The sequence below is a fragment of the Physella acuta genome, unplaced genomic scaffold (assembly GCF_028476545.2).
Source record: "Physella acuta isolate Inbredline_101_S28 unplaced genomic scaffold, ASM2847654v3 ptg000079l, whole genome shotgun sequence".
NCBI lineage: Eukaryota > Metazoa > Mollusca > Gastropoda > Physidae > Physella > Physella acuta.
The window spans coordinates 2,015,211-2,029,684 of NW_026731599.1; the positions used below are offsets into that span (position 1 = coordinate 2,015,211).

General features: G+C 39.1%; 1 protein-coding gene across 2 annotated transcripts in view; it reads left to right on the top strand.

Moving 5' to 3' along the window:
- The window catches only part of LOC131955803 (kinesin-like protein KIF28), a 57,406-nt gene that overhangs the window by 20,668 nt on the left and 22,264 nt on the right, over positions 1 to 14,474 (top strand). For both annotated transcript variants that reach the window (XM_059320091.1, XM_059320082.1), the window contains exons 15-17: positions 1,829 to 1,957; positions 2,068 to 2,231; positions 5,378 to 5,526. In XM_059320091.1, the coding sequence (XP_059176074.1) occupies positions 1,829 to 1,957; positions 2,068 to 2,231; positions 5,378 to 5,526 (442 nt within the window). The remainder of the gene's footprint in view (positions 1 to 1,828; positions 1,958 to 2,067; positions 2,232 to 5,377; positions 5,527 to 14,474) is intronic.

The window sequence follows — 14,474 nt, forward strand, 5'->3', positions numbered from 1 at the left end:
TGTAAACTAACATACCTTAAAATTCTAATGGTAAAAATGTCAATCTAAAGTATCAAGTCAAAGCCCCAGTGCAATTTCCAAAACATTAACTTATGTCTGTGACCCCATTTCTATTACCCATTTACCTACACCACCAAGTTTTGACCCACATGTCAAGTAACCCATTTTTCTGTGCTTCACATTTCTGACCCAACTGTTCTGTTATTAAAAACTTTAATTTTCACTTTATCAAAATGCGTTCGTCAGATCGTAAGTAATTTTTATGTTGGTATGTCATGTGTTTAAGAAAACAGAATATTTTCCTTCACAAATTCAATTACTCTTGCCATGAAAATAACCAGGGAACCTGGGATTCACCAATTTATTTGTATGAAAACAGACAAATTTGAATCATCTCACAAATTCTTCCATTTTATTTAATAACTTAGTTTGTGTCACATTTCAAGAATATTTATCTTACACTAAAGACAAAGTGTTTATCACTTAAGGGTTTAAAGTTATCTTGAAGACAAATTGTGCTTCACCTTAAGAGTGTGTGAAGTTACGCTTATTTAATTCACCGCAAAACTGGTTTGCTGCCAAATATGTAAACATTTCTTTTTCTTTCTTTAATTATTATAAAAAATAAATTCTTTTATTTACATCAAGCTTTCATTATAAAATACTTAAAGTTTAGCAATGTAAAAACGAAACAATTATAAATATTTCTTTTAACAAGTAACCAGCGAGCCTACAGATTTGAATAAACTTTAAAATTGGAAACAAAATGTTAGTAAAAAAGCATTACACTAACAAGCTTTTACAGGCCTATTAGCCCTAAAAAGAAGAAAATAAAATGATTTTCTTTAAATTTGGAAATATGCACTACTATTTAAATAACTATAAAAAGTGATCTCATAAAATTATAGCAATACACTTTTTTTGATAGTTATTAAATATTGGTCATTTGTACATTCCTAAATATTAGTAAAGTATTCAATGGATAATAAAATGACCCAAGCTTTTCTTTATAGTTATTTTAAGAAAATAATTTATTTTCTTTTTATATATAAGCTTGTTATAAAAATGTTGTTTAAGAATTGTTTTTCAATACTTTAAAATATTTGTAATACAAAAGAGTTGCATGACTAAAAACAGTTGCGCTTCAAATGAAAAAAAAAAAGTAGATAATAGATTGGAAAATAGTATTTTATATAGGAAAATTTAATTAATTCATAAGAAAATTTGGCATCCAATGAAGACAAATTTGATGTCAGATATGATTGTGATTGTGTCTTGACCCACGTGCCAAGTGTGAAACCAATGGATTTGTTAGAAGACTAAAACACTAAGCAAGTTAAATGAAAGATTGTAAAAAATGTAATGCTTTTAAATAGTCAAATTTGCATAACTAAAAAGATTGCAATGTCATTGGGTCTTGACCTACATGTCAAGATTTAAAGAAATTGGTTTGTTAAAAGTGGGTTGAAGCTTTTGCTTGAAAATGTTGGCACAATGATGAAAACAAAAGTATTGAGCTCAAGGAATCAAGTTAACTAAAAATGTTTAAAGACCCTTATGTAGTTCTTTCTTTTAATTACCCTTTTCAAATGATTAAATTATGATGGTCTTACATTATTTTTACAAGAAGGGTTGTAAGTAAGGGGCTTTGTCCTGAGTCTTTAGTGTAGGATAAGCTGACAATTTGTCTGTGTGTTGTCCTGAGCCTTTAGTGTAGGATAAGCTGACAATTTGTCTGTGTGTTGTATTTCTGTCAGGAGGCAAGACTTTGTATGCCCTCCACAGCATACACAAGTTGCTCTGTGTGATGACAGACTTTATTCCACAGCATACAAAAGGAACACGCAACTGTAACCAACAAGAAAGGTGTGGTCAGCTTAAAGCCATGTCCTGGGGCTAAGATCATGGTCAATGGTAAACCCATTTCAGCAGAAGTACAGCTACATCATAATGACAGGTATACCATAATCTCATTTACACCATAATGACATGTACATATGTTTCTGAAATAAAATCTATGTTGACTAAAAAATTGTTCTAGGGCTCATATATTTGATCACCTTGCAGAGTTCTACTTGGTCCAAACCATCTGTTTGTTTTCCATCACCCACAAGATGAGGCCAGGCAACAAAAATCTGGCAAACCTGTGCTACAACCAACCTATGACAGCGCTCAGCAGGAGTTGGCCAGGGAGTCTGGGCTCATGGACTCCACCAGTGGCAAATCTAAAGGTAGGGGACATTTTTATCTCTCACTGCAACTGTGGGGGTCAACAAACACACTAGAAGGGTGAGACCAAACTAGAACCAAACTAGAAGGGTGAGACCAAACTAGAAGGGTGAGACCAAACTAGAAGGGTGAGACCAAACTAGAAGGGTGAGACCAAACTAGAAGGGTGAGACCAAACTAGAAGGCTGAGACTAAACACACTAGAAGAGTGAGACCAAACTAGAAGGGTGAGACCAAACTAGAAGGGTGAGACCAAACTAGAAGGGTGAGACCAAACTAGAAGGGTGAGACCAAACACTCTAGAAGGGTGAGACCAAACTAGAAGGGTGAGACCAAACTAGAAGGGTGAGACCAAACTAGAAGGGTGAGACCAAACTAGAAGGGTGAGACCAAACTAGAAGGGTGAGACCAAACTAGAAGGGTGAGACCAAACCAGAAGGGTGAGACCAAACACTCGAGAAGGGTGAGACCAAACTAGAAGGGTGAGACCAAACTAGAAGAGTGAGAATAAACTAGAAGGGTGAGACCAAACACTCTAGAAGGGTGAGACCAAATTAGAAGGATGAGACCAAACTAGAAGGGTGAGACCAAACACTCTAGAAGGGTGAGACCAAACTAGAAGGGTGAGACCAAACTAGAAGGGTGAGACCAAACCAGAAGGGTGAGACCAAACTAGAAGGGTGAGACCAAACTAGAAGGGTGAGACCAAACTAGAAGGGTGAGACCAAACTAGAAGGGTGAGACCAAACACACTAGAAGGGTGAGACCAAACTAGAAGGGTGAGACCAAACTAGAAGGGTGAGACCAAACTAGAAGGGTGAGACCAAACACACTAGAAGGGTGAGACCAAACACTCTAGAAGGGTGAGACCAAACTAGAAGGGTGAGACCAAACTAGAAGGGTGAGACCAAACTAGAAGGGTGAGACTAAACTAGAAGGGTGAGACCAAACTAGAAGGGCGAGACCAAACACTCTAGAAGGGTGAGACCAAACTAGAACCAAACTAGAAGGGTGAGACCAAACTAGAAGGGTGAGACCAAACACACTAGAAGGGTGAGACCAAACTAGAAGGGTGAGACCAAACTAGAAGGGTGAGACCAAACTAGAAGGATGAGACCAAACTAGAAGGGTGAGACCAAACTAGAAGGGTGAGACCAAACACTCTAGAAGGGTGAGACCAAACTAGAAGGGTGAGACCAAACTAGAAGGGTGAGACCAAACCAGAAGGGTGAGACCAAACTAGAAGGGTGAGACCAAACTAGAAGGGTGAGACCAAACTAGAAGGGTGAGACCAAACTAGAATGGTGAGACCAAACACACTAGAAGGGTGAGACCAAACTAGAAGGGTGAGACCAAACTAGAAGGGTGAGACCAAACTAGAAGGGTGAGACCAAACTAGAAGGGTGAGACCAAACACACGAGAAGGGTGAGACCAAACTAGAAGGGTGAGACCAAACTAGAAGGGTGAGACCAAACTAGAAGGGTGAGACCAAACTAGAAGGGTGAGACCAAACACACGAGAAGGGTGAGACCAAACTAGAAGGGTGAGACCAAACTAGAAGGGTGAGACCAAACTAGAAGGGTGAGACCAAACACACGAGAAGGGTGAGACCAAACTAGAAGGGTGAGACCAAACTAGAAGGGTGAGACCAAACTAGAAGGGTGAGACTAAACTAGAAGGGTGAGACCAAACTAGAAGGGCGAGACCAAACACTCTAGAAGGGTGAGACCAAACTAGAACCAAACTAGAAGGGTGAGACCAAACTAGAAGGGTGAGACCAAACACACTAGAAGGGTGAGACCAAACTAGAACCAAACTAGAAGGGTGAGACCAAACTAGAAGGGTGAGACCAAACTAGAAGGGTGAGACTAAACTAGAAGGGTGAGACCAAACTAGAAGGGCGAGACCAAACTAGAAGGGCGAGACCAAACTAGAAGGGTGAGACTAAACTAGAAGGGTGAGACTAAAGTAGAAGGATGAGACCAAACTAGAAGGGTGAGACCAAACTAGAAGGGTGAGACCAAACTAGAAAGGTGAGACCATATTAGAAGGGTGAGACCAAACTAGAAGGGTGAGACCAAACTAGAAGTGTGAGACCAAACTAGAAGGGTGAGACCAAACTAGAAAGGTGAGACCATATTAGAAGGGTGAGACCAAACTAGAAGGGTGAGACCAAACTAGAAGTGTGAGACCAAACTAGAAGGGTGAGACCAAACTAGAAGGGTGAGACCAAACTAGAAGGGTGAGACCAAACTAGAAGGGTGAGACCAAACTAGAAGGGTGAGACAAAACTAGAAGGGTGAAACCAAACTAGAAGGGTGAGACCAAACTAGAAGGGTGAGACCAAACTAGAATAGTGAGACCAAACTAGAAGGGTGAGACCAAACTAGAAGGGTGAGACCAAAACCTTGATATGTGGGTCTAGAGTTTGTAAGACACCCTTGAATCCACCTAGCTCTAAGGTACCTTAGATATCCCTGAATCCATTCATTTCTAGAAGGACCCTAGATATCCCCATATCCACTCAGCTTTAAGGGAAACAGAGTAAAGTACCACTTCCAGTTTCCAAAAATTCTTCAAAATTTGATAAAAATGTTGGCACAAAATGAAATACTTTTATGTGAGATTTTGTACACCTAACTTATATGGTACTTGTTGACTATTGAGGTACCGGAAGTGGAGTAAATGTTTCAAAAATTTCATCAACTGAAACTGTACTCAACTTATCATGTTCATAGAAAAATGTAAAGCTTGTAACTCTCTACTTTATCTGCCCAATTGACCAGCTTGTAACTCTCTACTTTATCTGCCCAATTGACCAGCTTGTAACTCTCTACTTTATCTGCCCAATTGACCAGCTTGTAACTCTCTACTTTATCTGCTTACTTGACAATCTGGTATTTAAGTGGAATCTATGAACATAAATAGGAAAGTCACTGAGAATCTTTGTTTCCTTTAGAGGACCTAGTTCTACAAGACGACCTAGTTCAGCTACTGCCCAATTGACCAGCTTGTAACTCTCTACTTTATCTGCCCAATTGACCAGCTTGTAACTCTCTACTTTATCTGCTTACTTGACAATCTGGTATTTAAGTGGAATCTATGAACATAAATAGGAAAGTCACTGAGAATCTTTGTTTCCTTTAGAGGACCTAGTTCTACAAGACGACCTAGTTCAGCTACTGCCCATGATCAGTGAAGCCAATGGCATGTCCGAGGAACTCAGCAAGAAAGTCCACTTTGAAATTTGTCTTGTATCTCCACAGTCTCGGGGGCTGAGGGAGGGCAGCACTGAGGTCAGTCACACTTTTTAAAGCATCCCTCACAGGGGCGTACACAGGGGGGTGGGTGGGGGGGGGGGGGGGGCTGAGGGAGGGCAGCACTGAGGTCAGTCACACTTTTTAAAGCATCCCTCAGGGGCGTACGCAGGGGGGGGGGGTGGGGGAGGCAGCACTGAGGTCAGTCACACACTTTTTAAAGCATCCCTCAGGGGCGTACGCAGGGGGGGGGGGGGTGGGGGAGGGCAGCACTGAGGTCAGTCACACACTTTTTAAAGCATCCCTCAGGGGCGTACGCAGGGGGGGGGGGTAGTGGCGCAAAAAGGTGCAGAAAACAAGATAGATACCTTCATTAACCAAAAGTTTAGTCAATATGCTCACCACAAGATAGATGCATATTTATTTCTGAATGTTCTTGCTTGTTTTAATTCCATCTTATTTCCCCAAAAAAATGATCCATTGTACATATGGCTCTGTAGTAGCTAGTTGCACAAGTAAATAAAATGTGATGTCACAGGCTTTAAACCTTTTGTGCACTGAGGTCAGTCACACTTTTTAAAGCACCCCTCAGGGGCGTACGCAGGGGGTGGGTGGGGGAGGGCAGCACTGAGGTCAGTCACACACTTTTTAAAGCATCCCTCAGGGGCGTACGCAGGGGGGGGGGCAGCACTGAGGTCAGTCACACTTTTTAAAGCATCCCTCAGGGGCGTACGCAGGGGGGGGGGCAGCACTGAGGTCAGTCACACTTTTTAAAGCATCCCTCAGGGGCGTACGCAGGGGGGGGGGGGCAGCACTGAGGTCAGTCACACTTTTTAAAGCATCCCTCAGGGGCGTACGCAGGGGGGGGGGGTAGTGGCGCAAAAAGGTGCAGAAAACAAGATAGATACCGTCATTAACCAAAAGTTTAGTCAATATGCTCACCACAAGATAGATGCATATTTATTTCTGAATGTTCTTGCTTGTTTTAATTCCATCTTATTTCCCCAAAAAAATGATCCATTGTACATATGGCTCTGTAGTAGCTAGTTGCACAAGTAAATAAAATGTGATGTCACAGGCTTTAAACCTTTCGTGCACAATAAAATCTAATTCAAATGTAGTCGTTCGCATTGGTATGTTAACCGTTTAAAAATGATAGAACGCGATTATGATTCCAATCATATATGCCCTCCTTATTAGCAGCGGTTATTGACCGTTACTGCTGTATAATTTTTATTTCAACTTGTTACTTGTTTTTGTTAATCTCATATTGAGTTTAAAAGGTGAGTTTTCAAAAATTTACTTAAAATAGTAAAACATTTAGACTAACTCTGTTTTTAGTGGGATTATCTTTATTTTTATTAAGCTTTCTAACTAGTATATTTATTTTAAGTTTATCCGTTTAGCAGACTATGCAAAATGTCTCACAAACTAGGTGCCCTATTAGCGGTATTGATACCGCGTTTTCATGTTCCTTCGTTTTATAGGAATTATGTCACTAATTTTTATAAATTTTTTTCTCTTAAAGAATGTTAATAATTAAACTAGTTAATGAGTAGATTCAAAGATAATAAATTAACTTTTTTTAAAATTGTGTGACCTACTTAGGTCCAGTAATGTTTTATTTTGACATTGTATACTTCCTTATATGGATTGATGGTGCAACTACCGGGGTTTTTCCACTGTCTTATTAAGGGTGTCTAAGACTTAGAAATTTTCCATCAAGATCTGATTGATTGATTCAGATCAGATGACTACCCCAACCAATGGCTACATGAGTTGAGGATAACCTCCCCTGTGGCCTAAGTCTTTAACTAGATCGCACACACGCGACACGAGGCAGTCTACCTTGATCAAACGGTCTATTAAGACCAGGCCGTCCATTTTGTCCGGCAATAGATTCTGACCATTTGAACGTGAGAGAACTTAAGTCCTGAGTGTGCTATGCTTTCTTAAGTTGTTTTAGTCTTCTAGTATAATATTACTTGTCGCCAAGTGATTCTTGAAGCTATAGCAGTGTTGTGTGACCTGTGGCTATTTTTATACAGTGTTAAAATCTGTGATAGTATTTTTTCTTACGCTTTGTAAGTTGGGTTTTGTTATTTTCTAAATTAAATACTTTATCTCGTTTAACCTAGTGTTCTGCCACAACTGTGTTCGCTTATTAAAGGTTGTATGCAGATTGAATGAGTTGTTAACTTCAATAGTATCACTAGTTTTCCCTAGACATCGAAACGAGCCCTAGTGTGTTGTTGAGTTAGTGTTCATTCATTTAGGCTTTAAGTCATTTGCATATAACCCCGAAAAAGAATCCGGGGACGTTCACCATCTATCTGGCTGGTAGATAGGTAAACGTTACAAAGTGGGGGCTCGTCCGGGATTTAATCTGTCGTTCCAGTTGTTGGTTATATCAGTTAAACACTAAGTTTAGTTTGATTTAGTTGTTTTTCTATCCAGTGGCGCCGTGTTCTTACAACGCGCGCAAGGCTAGAGGTATGTAGGTCAAAAGCCAGACGTGTCACGATAGGAGGTCTAGTACACGGCCCAACGCTCCGTGTGAATTTAGAGAATCTAGGCTTGTTTTGATTTTGAAAGTTAGTGTTATGGAGTCTTTCTTATCTAATCCCACTTTTGAGGAGGTAGAGAAGTTGATTAGAAAAGTTTTGATTAGTGTTGTTAAGGAATTGAAATTGGATTATTCTGTTACGCAGAAGTCAGAGGTGTTGAGAGATAAAATTGTTGTTCATTTTATTAATGAAGGGGTATTTGATGAAAGTTTGTTGGCTGGTGTGTTACTCCGCGAGGAGAAACCTCTAGAGAAGGTAGAATTAGAAGCTAGAATTGCTTTAGAGAAGGAGAAAGTTGCTTTAGAGAAACAGGAGTTAGAGGCTAAAATTGCTTTAGATAAGAGGAGGTTGGAATTAGAGTTTGGTCAAGTTAGTGATGTCACTTCTCTGGTAGATCCAAAAAAGTTGTCGGTGGGGCAAGTGATTGCCAAATTTGGGAAATTAGTTCCTAAATTTGATGAAACAGATTTGGTCGTTTTCTTTAACTCGTTTGAGAGTTTAGCGAAGACATGTGAATGGCCCGAAACTTCCATTACTGCTTTATTGAGCTCGGTCCTTACTGGGAAAGCTGCAAAAACATACCAGGCACTCTCTCACGACGTTCAAAATAACTATAGTTTGGTCAAGACTGCCATTTTGAAGGCCTACGAACTGACGCCCGAGGCCTATCGGATGAAATTCCGAGCACTCCGCAAGTTACCCACTCAATCATATGTGGAATTTCTCTTTGAAAAGGAGAAAATATTCTCAAGGTGGCTACACTCTGAGGAAGTTTCTGAGTTTGAGAAACTCAGGTCACTTATCCTAAGGGAAGAATTCCTAAAGTCCCTGCCTGAAGAGATACGACTACACATACTGGATAACAAGATAATTGACATCCAGAAGGCTGCTGAGTCGGCTGACACATATATGTTGGTGCATAAGAAACCACCAGTGTCAGGAAACCGCCTCAACCCCGTGCTTCCCCTTTTTGGCAGCAATTCACCTGTTGGCCAACACGTGAAGGCATTACAGTCCAGAGAGAAACCAAGATCAACTCTCAATCGTCGAACAGTATGCCAGTTCTGCAAAAGACCTGGTCATCATGTCAAGGACTGTTACAAACGTCGTCAATATAACAGAGAGGTGGTGCGTACTTCTGCGCACTATGCTCTATCCCCTCAAGCAGCCAGTTCAACTATGAACTCTAGAATTCCAAAGGACTCTAACCCTAAGTGTCCGCAAGAAGGTAGTCAAGTCTCCACACATTATGTGCAGTCACATTTTGACTGTTCTCGCCACCATCCAGTTTCTTCCGAGTCTACCGATCTCGAGGGATCGAGAAAAGTTGACTTTTCATCTTTCATTGCCGAAGCCATCATTAGCAAACCAGGTGATCCGTTGTCTCAGCGGAATATCACCGTCCTAAGAGACACAGGAGCGTCACAGTCACTTCTTTTGAAAAGTTCAATGGACATTACACCAGAGACGAACACCGGAAATATTTCCATTATCCAGGGAGTGGGGACAAAATCTACTGTCGTCCCTCTACACAAGTTTGCCCTGAAACATCATCTCGTCGAAGGCGAAGTCATTTTAGGTGTGATAGATAGTATTCCTGTCCCAGGAGTACACCTACTTTTAGGGAATGACCTTGCGGGAAGCAAAGTATACCCCTGTACGGTTCAGAACCCTTTGTCAACAGTTCCAGATAATGATAATGAACTGTATCCTGCATGTGTGGTGACAAGAAGCCAGACCAAACAATTGGCTGACACAACGTCTGAACCACACCTACCATCATCGTCAAGAAATTCGACTCCCAAACTGGAGTCTATGCTTCCAGAGAACACAAGCCTGGGCTTACCCCTGAGAATATCTCAGGAAGACATCATTAAAGCTCAACAAGTCGACGCGGAACTCAAAGCAACGGTCGAAAAATCTCTCTTATCTGACGATGGGGAATATTTCTCCGAGAACGGCCTCTTCTTTCGTCGCGCTATACCAGTGAATGCCTCACCAGCCGAACCATGGTTGGGTAAAAACCAGCTGTGGGTCCCTCCACCTTATCGGCATGAAATACTGAAACTGGCACATGACCATCCAATGTCAGCGCACCCAGGAGTCACTAAAACGACGGCGAAGATCAAAGAACTGTTCTTTTGGCCCAAAATGAGAAATGATGTGTCGCGTTACTGCAAAAGTTGCACGAACTGTCAGTTGGCCGGAAAGCCAAACCAGAAAATTCCTAAGGCCCCTTTGAGTCCGATTCCTGTATTAGAAGAACCCTTTTCTAAAATCGTCATGGACTGTGTAGGTCCCTTGCCTAAAACCAAGGCGGGCAACGAGTACCTACTTACCTTTATGTGTTCAAGTACCCGTTTTCCCGAGGCGTTCCCCTTACGGAACATTAAGGCAAAGACTGTAGTCAGAGCCATGACCCGGTTCTTCACTACCTTTGGATTACCTAGAATCGTGCAAACAGATCAAGGCAGCAACTTCACCAGTCACCATTTTCAGGAAGCACTAGCCAAGCTAGGCGTTACCCACATCACCAGCTCAGCCTACCACCCTCAGTCTCAAGGCGTACTTGAGAGGTTCCACCAAACCCTCAAAACCATGCTAAGAACATTCGCTAAAAGTAACACCCAATGGGATGAGACTGTTCCTTGGATTATTTTCGCCGCGAGGGACTGTGTCCAGGACTCTTTAGGCTACTCTCCTTTTCAACTGGTGTTTGGACATTCTGTCCGTGGTCCCCTGAAGCTGATCCACGAACGTTGGACAGGTACCAGTGATCATCCTGTGGAAAACTTTGACGATTTTCACGTTCGACTGAAAGCCGTGTGCGAAATGGCTCACAAGAACTTAAGAAAGGCCCAAGTGAGAATGAAAGGACTGTATGATAAGAGTTCTCGTAAACGAACATTCAATCCAGGCGACAAAGTTCTTGTGCTAGTGCCTAATCTGAACAATGCGTTATCCTTGAGATATTGTGGACCCTTTACTGTGCATTCAAAATTAAGTGATTTGAACTATGTTGTCAATACGCCCGACAGAAGAAAGAAACAGACAGTGTATCATGTTAACTCACTGAAAAAGTATTATGATAATTGTAACAATTTTCATTCCACAGCTAAAATTACTTTACCTGTATGTTCAAATGTTTCTGATGATGTGATACATGATAAATTGAAACCCCCAAGATTGGTAAATTCTTCCTTTTTAGGTAATTTAAATGTCCACCTTATGCATTTGTCCACAGAGGAAAGCCATAAATTGTCTCAGTTATTCGAGACATTTCCCTCTATTTTTGGGGATGTCCCCAAAGAAGCGAAGGTTCCACCTCATGATGTAGACGTAGGTGACGCAAAACCCATCAAACAACACCCCTATAGAGTTAACCCGGAAAAAGCTGTTTTGATAAAAGATGAAATTGATTATATGCTCAAGAATGATATCATTGAGCCCAGTTTCAGCAACTGGAGTTCCCCATGTCTCCTAGTCCCGAAAGACGGTGGATCTTTCAGGTTTGTGACCGACTTTAGGAAGGTAAATGCGCTCACCAAAGCTGATTCCTATCCATTACCTCGAATAGAAGACGTTATTGATAAAGTTGGTCAAGCTAAGATAATTTCCAAAATTGATTTACTATCAGGATACTGGCAAATCCCCTTATCTGACCGTGCAAAAGAAATATCTGCTTTTGTAACCCCTAATGGTTTTTATAGGTACAAACGTATGCCCTTTGGTATGCGAAATGCTGGTCAAACTTTCCAGCGGGTCATTAACTCTGTCATTGCTGACATAGACCAATGTGAGGCCTACATAGATGATATAGTTGTATTTTCTAATACTTTTGAAGAACATATTGTTCAGTTGACTAACCTTTTTAGAAAATTGTCTGAGGTGAATTTTACTGTAAACTTGCATAAAAGTGATTTCTGTAAAGGTTCAATTACCAATTTGGGTTATCAAGTGGGAACGAACCAAGTTCGGCCCATAGAAGCTAAAGTAGATGCTATTGTAAGGTTACCACCTCCCAAAAATTGTAAAGAAATCAAAAAGTTCCTTGGGATGGCTGGTTACTATAGGCGGTTCTGTCAAAACTTTTCAGCTGTTGCTGAACCTCTTACCGCATTATTGAAAAAGGGTGTTGAGTTTGAATGGTCAAATAAATGTCATGAAGTTTTTTTAACCATTAAGTCATTTTTATCTAATGCTCCTGTTATGGCTGCACCAGATTTCAGCAAGCCCTTTAAACTTGCCATTGATGCTAGCAACTTAGCCATTGGTTCAGTCCTATTTCAAGAAGACAACATGGGGATTGACCATCCCATTGCTTTTTTTTCCAGGAAGTTAAATGAGAACCAAAAGAATTACTCTACTATTGAAAAAGAAGCTTTAGCTTTGGTTTTGTCCTTACAACATTTTGAAGTCTATGTCTCTTCTTCAACCAATCCAGTCAGAGTGTTTTCTGACCATGATCCCCTGAAATTTACCTCTAAGTTAGGACAGACAAATCAAAGAATATTGAGATGGTGTTTATATTTCCAAAATTTTAATCTGGAAATTTCACACATTAAGGGTAGTGATAATGTTGTGGCTGATTGTTTGTCAAGGATGTAAAATCTTATTGCACAAATTGATCATGTGACATGTTTTGTGGTTCATTAAGACCATACACCAGGGGTCGGCAACCTTTTGAGACGGTAGAGTCAAAAGTTACAATTTATCGAATTTCAAGGTTTTTAAAGAGCCACTAACATTTTATTTCAATATTATAATTTTGATAAGTAATATATATATATATATATATATATATATATATATATATATATATATATATATATATATTTTAAAATAATTATATTTAAATATGAAATAATATTTATTTATATAAAAACACACATGCTTCTCAGAAAAAAATATTAACATATTTTATCTAGTAATCAGTAATCAAATTAACTAGCTTTAATTATTGATTATTATATACAACAGTTTCGCCTTGCAAGCCTTTTGAACGTTTGTTTAAACCTGGCTCATAACTTGTATTCAGTTTTAAGCACGCCTCTAGATTTGTATTTGTTAGTTGGCTTCTTTACTTGTTATTATATTCGTGCAAGAAAACGCTTGATGGCGTGAATGTTGTCCCAAAAAATCGCCAGCACTCCAAATGGCAAATGCCAACTTCTTTACATCACTGTAGTATTCTGGAAGACTATTCCATCAGTCACATAATACCGCCTCCACTCGCGGCATTTCTTTTAGAGCTGTCGGGTTATGCAGCGCAACGTGCATGTTTTAATGAACATCCACATCTCCAAACTTGCTCATGAGATATGTGAACTTACCACTCCACAAATGTTTGGTTTTCAAATCTAGCAATTTCATTTGAAGCGAATCAGCATCAATTCCAAATAGCTCAAAGTTAATCTCATTTGTATTTGTGTTCAGAGGATCTACTATGAACGCCATAGTACTTGCATATTTTTAACTGCTCAATTCTCTCAGTGAACTCATCCTTCATTTTGTTTATAGTAATGATGAAGTAATTCATGTTAGTAGTAGCGTTGGTTTCATCACGACATTTTTTTCACATTTTTCGAAATAAAGTTATTTACCGCTCTCCGTGTCTTGAACAAAATAAAGTAATTTTATATTTCGAAACAATTGTCTTCAAGCAAGGCATATGCTGGGTTTTCCTTTCTTAGCAGTTTTACATTTCGCTCATTTAGTTCCTTTGTGATATCCCCTTATGAAGTCGAATATTTCAGTGTGGGATAGACTAGTTAATAGGAAGTACATTGAAATAGGGAGTAGTTAATATTCTAAGAGTGCTTATTGTTTATGTTTATTATTATATCGTTCATTACCGAATGTTGTAGAACAATATTTGTATGAGTTTTGAAAATGAAATAAAATAATTATTAATATTTGTGAATGGAGTTGAAGAGCCGCATCTCGACCCCAAAAGAGCCGTATGCGGCTCGCGAGCCGCAGGCTAGCCCAGGGGTCGGCAATCTTTTGAGACAGAAGAGCCAAAAGTTACAATTTACAAAATTTCCCACCTTTTAAAGAGCCACTAACATTTTAATTTCAATATTATGATCTTTGATTAGGATTAGGTATACATATATATATATATATATACATATATATATATATATATATATATATATATATATATATATATATATATATATATATATATATATATATATATATATTTATATTTATATATATATTTATATATAGATTTATATATATAGATTTATATATATAGATTTATATATATAGATTTATATATATAGATTTATATATATAGATTTATGTATATATATATATATTATATATATATATATATATATATATATATATATATATATATATATATATATATATATATATATTTATATATATATAGGTGTTTGTGTGTGT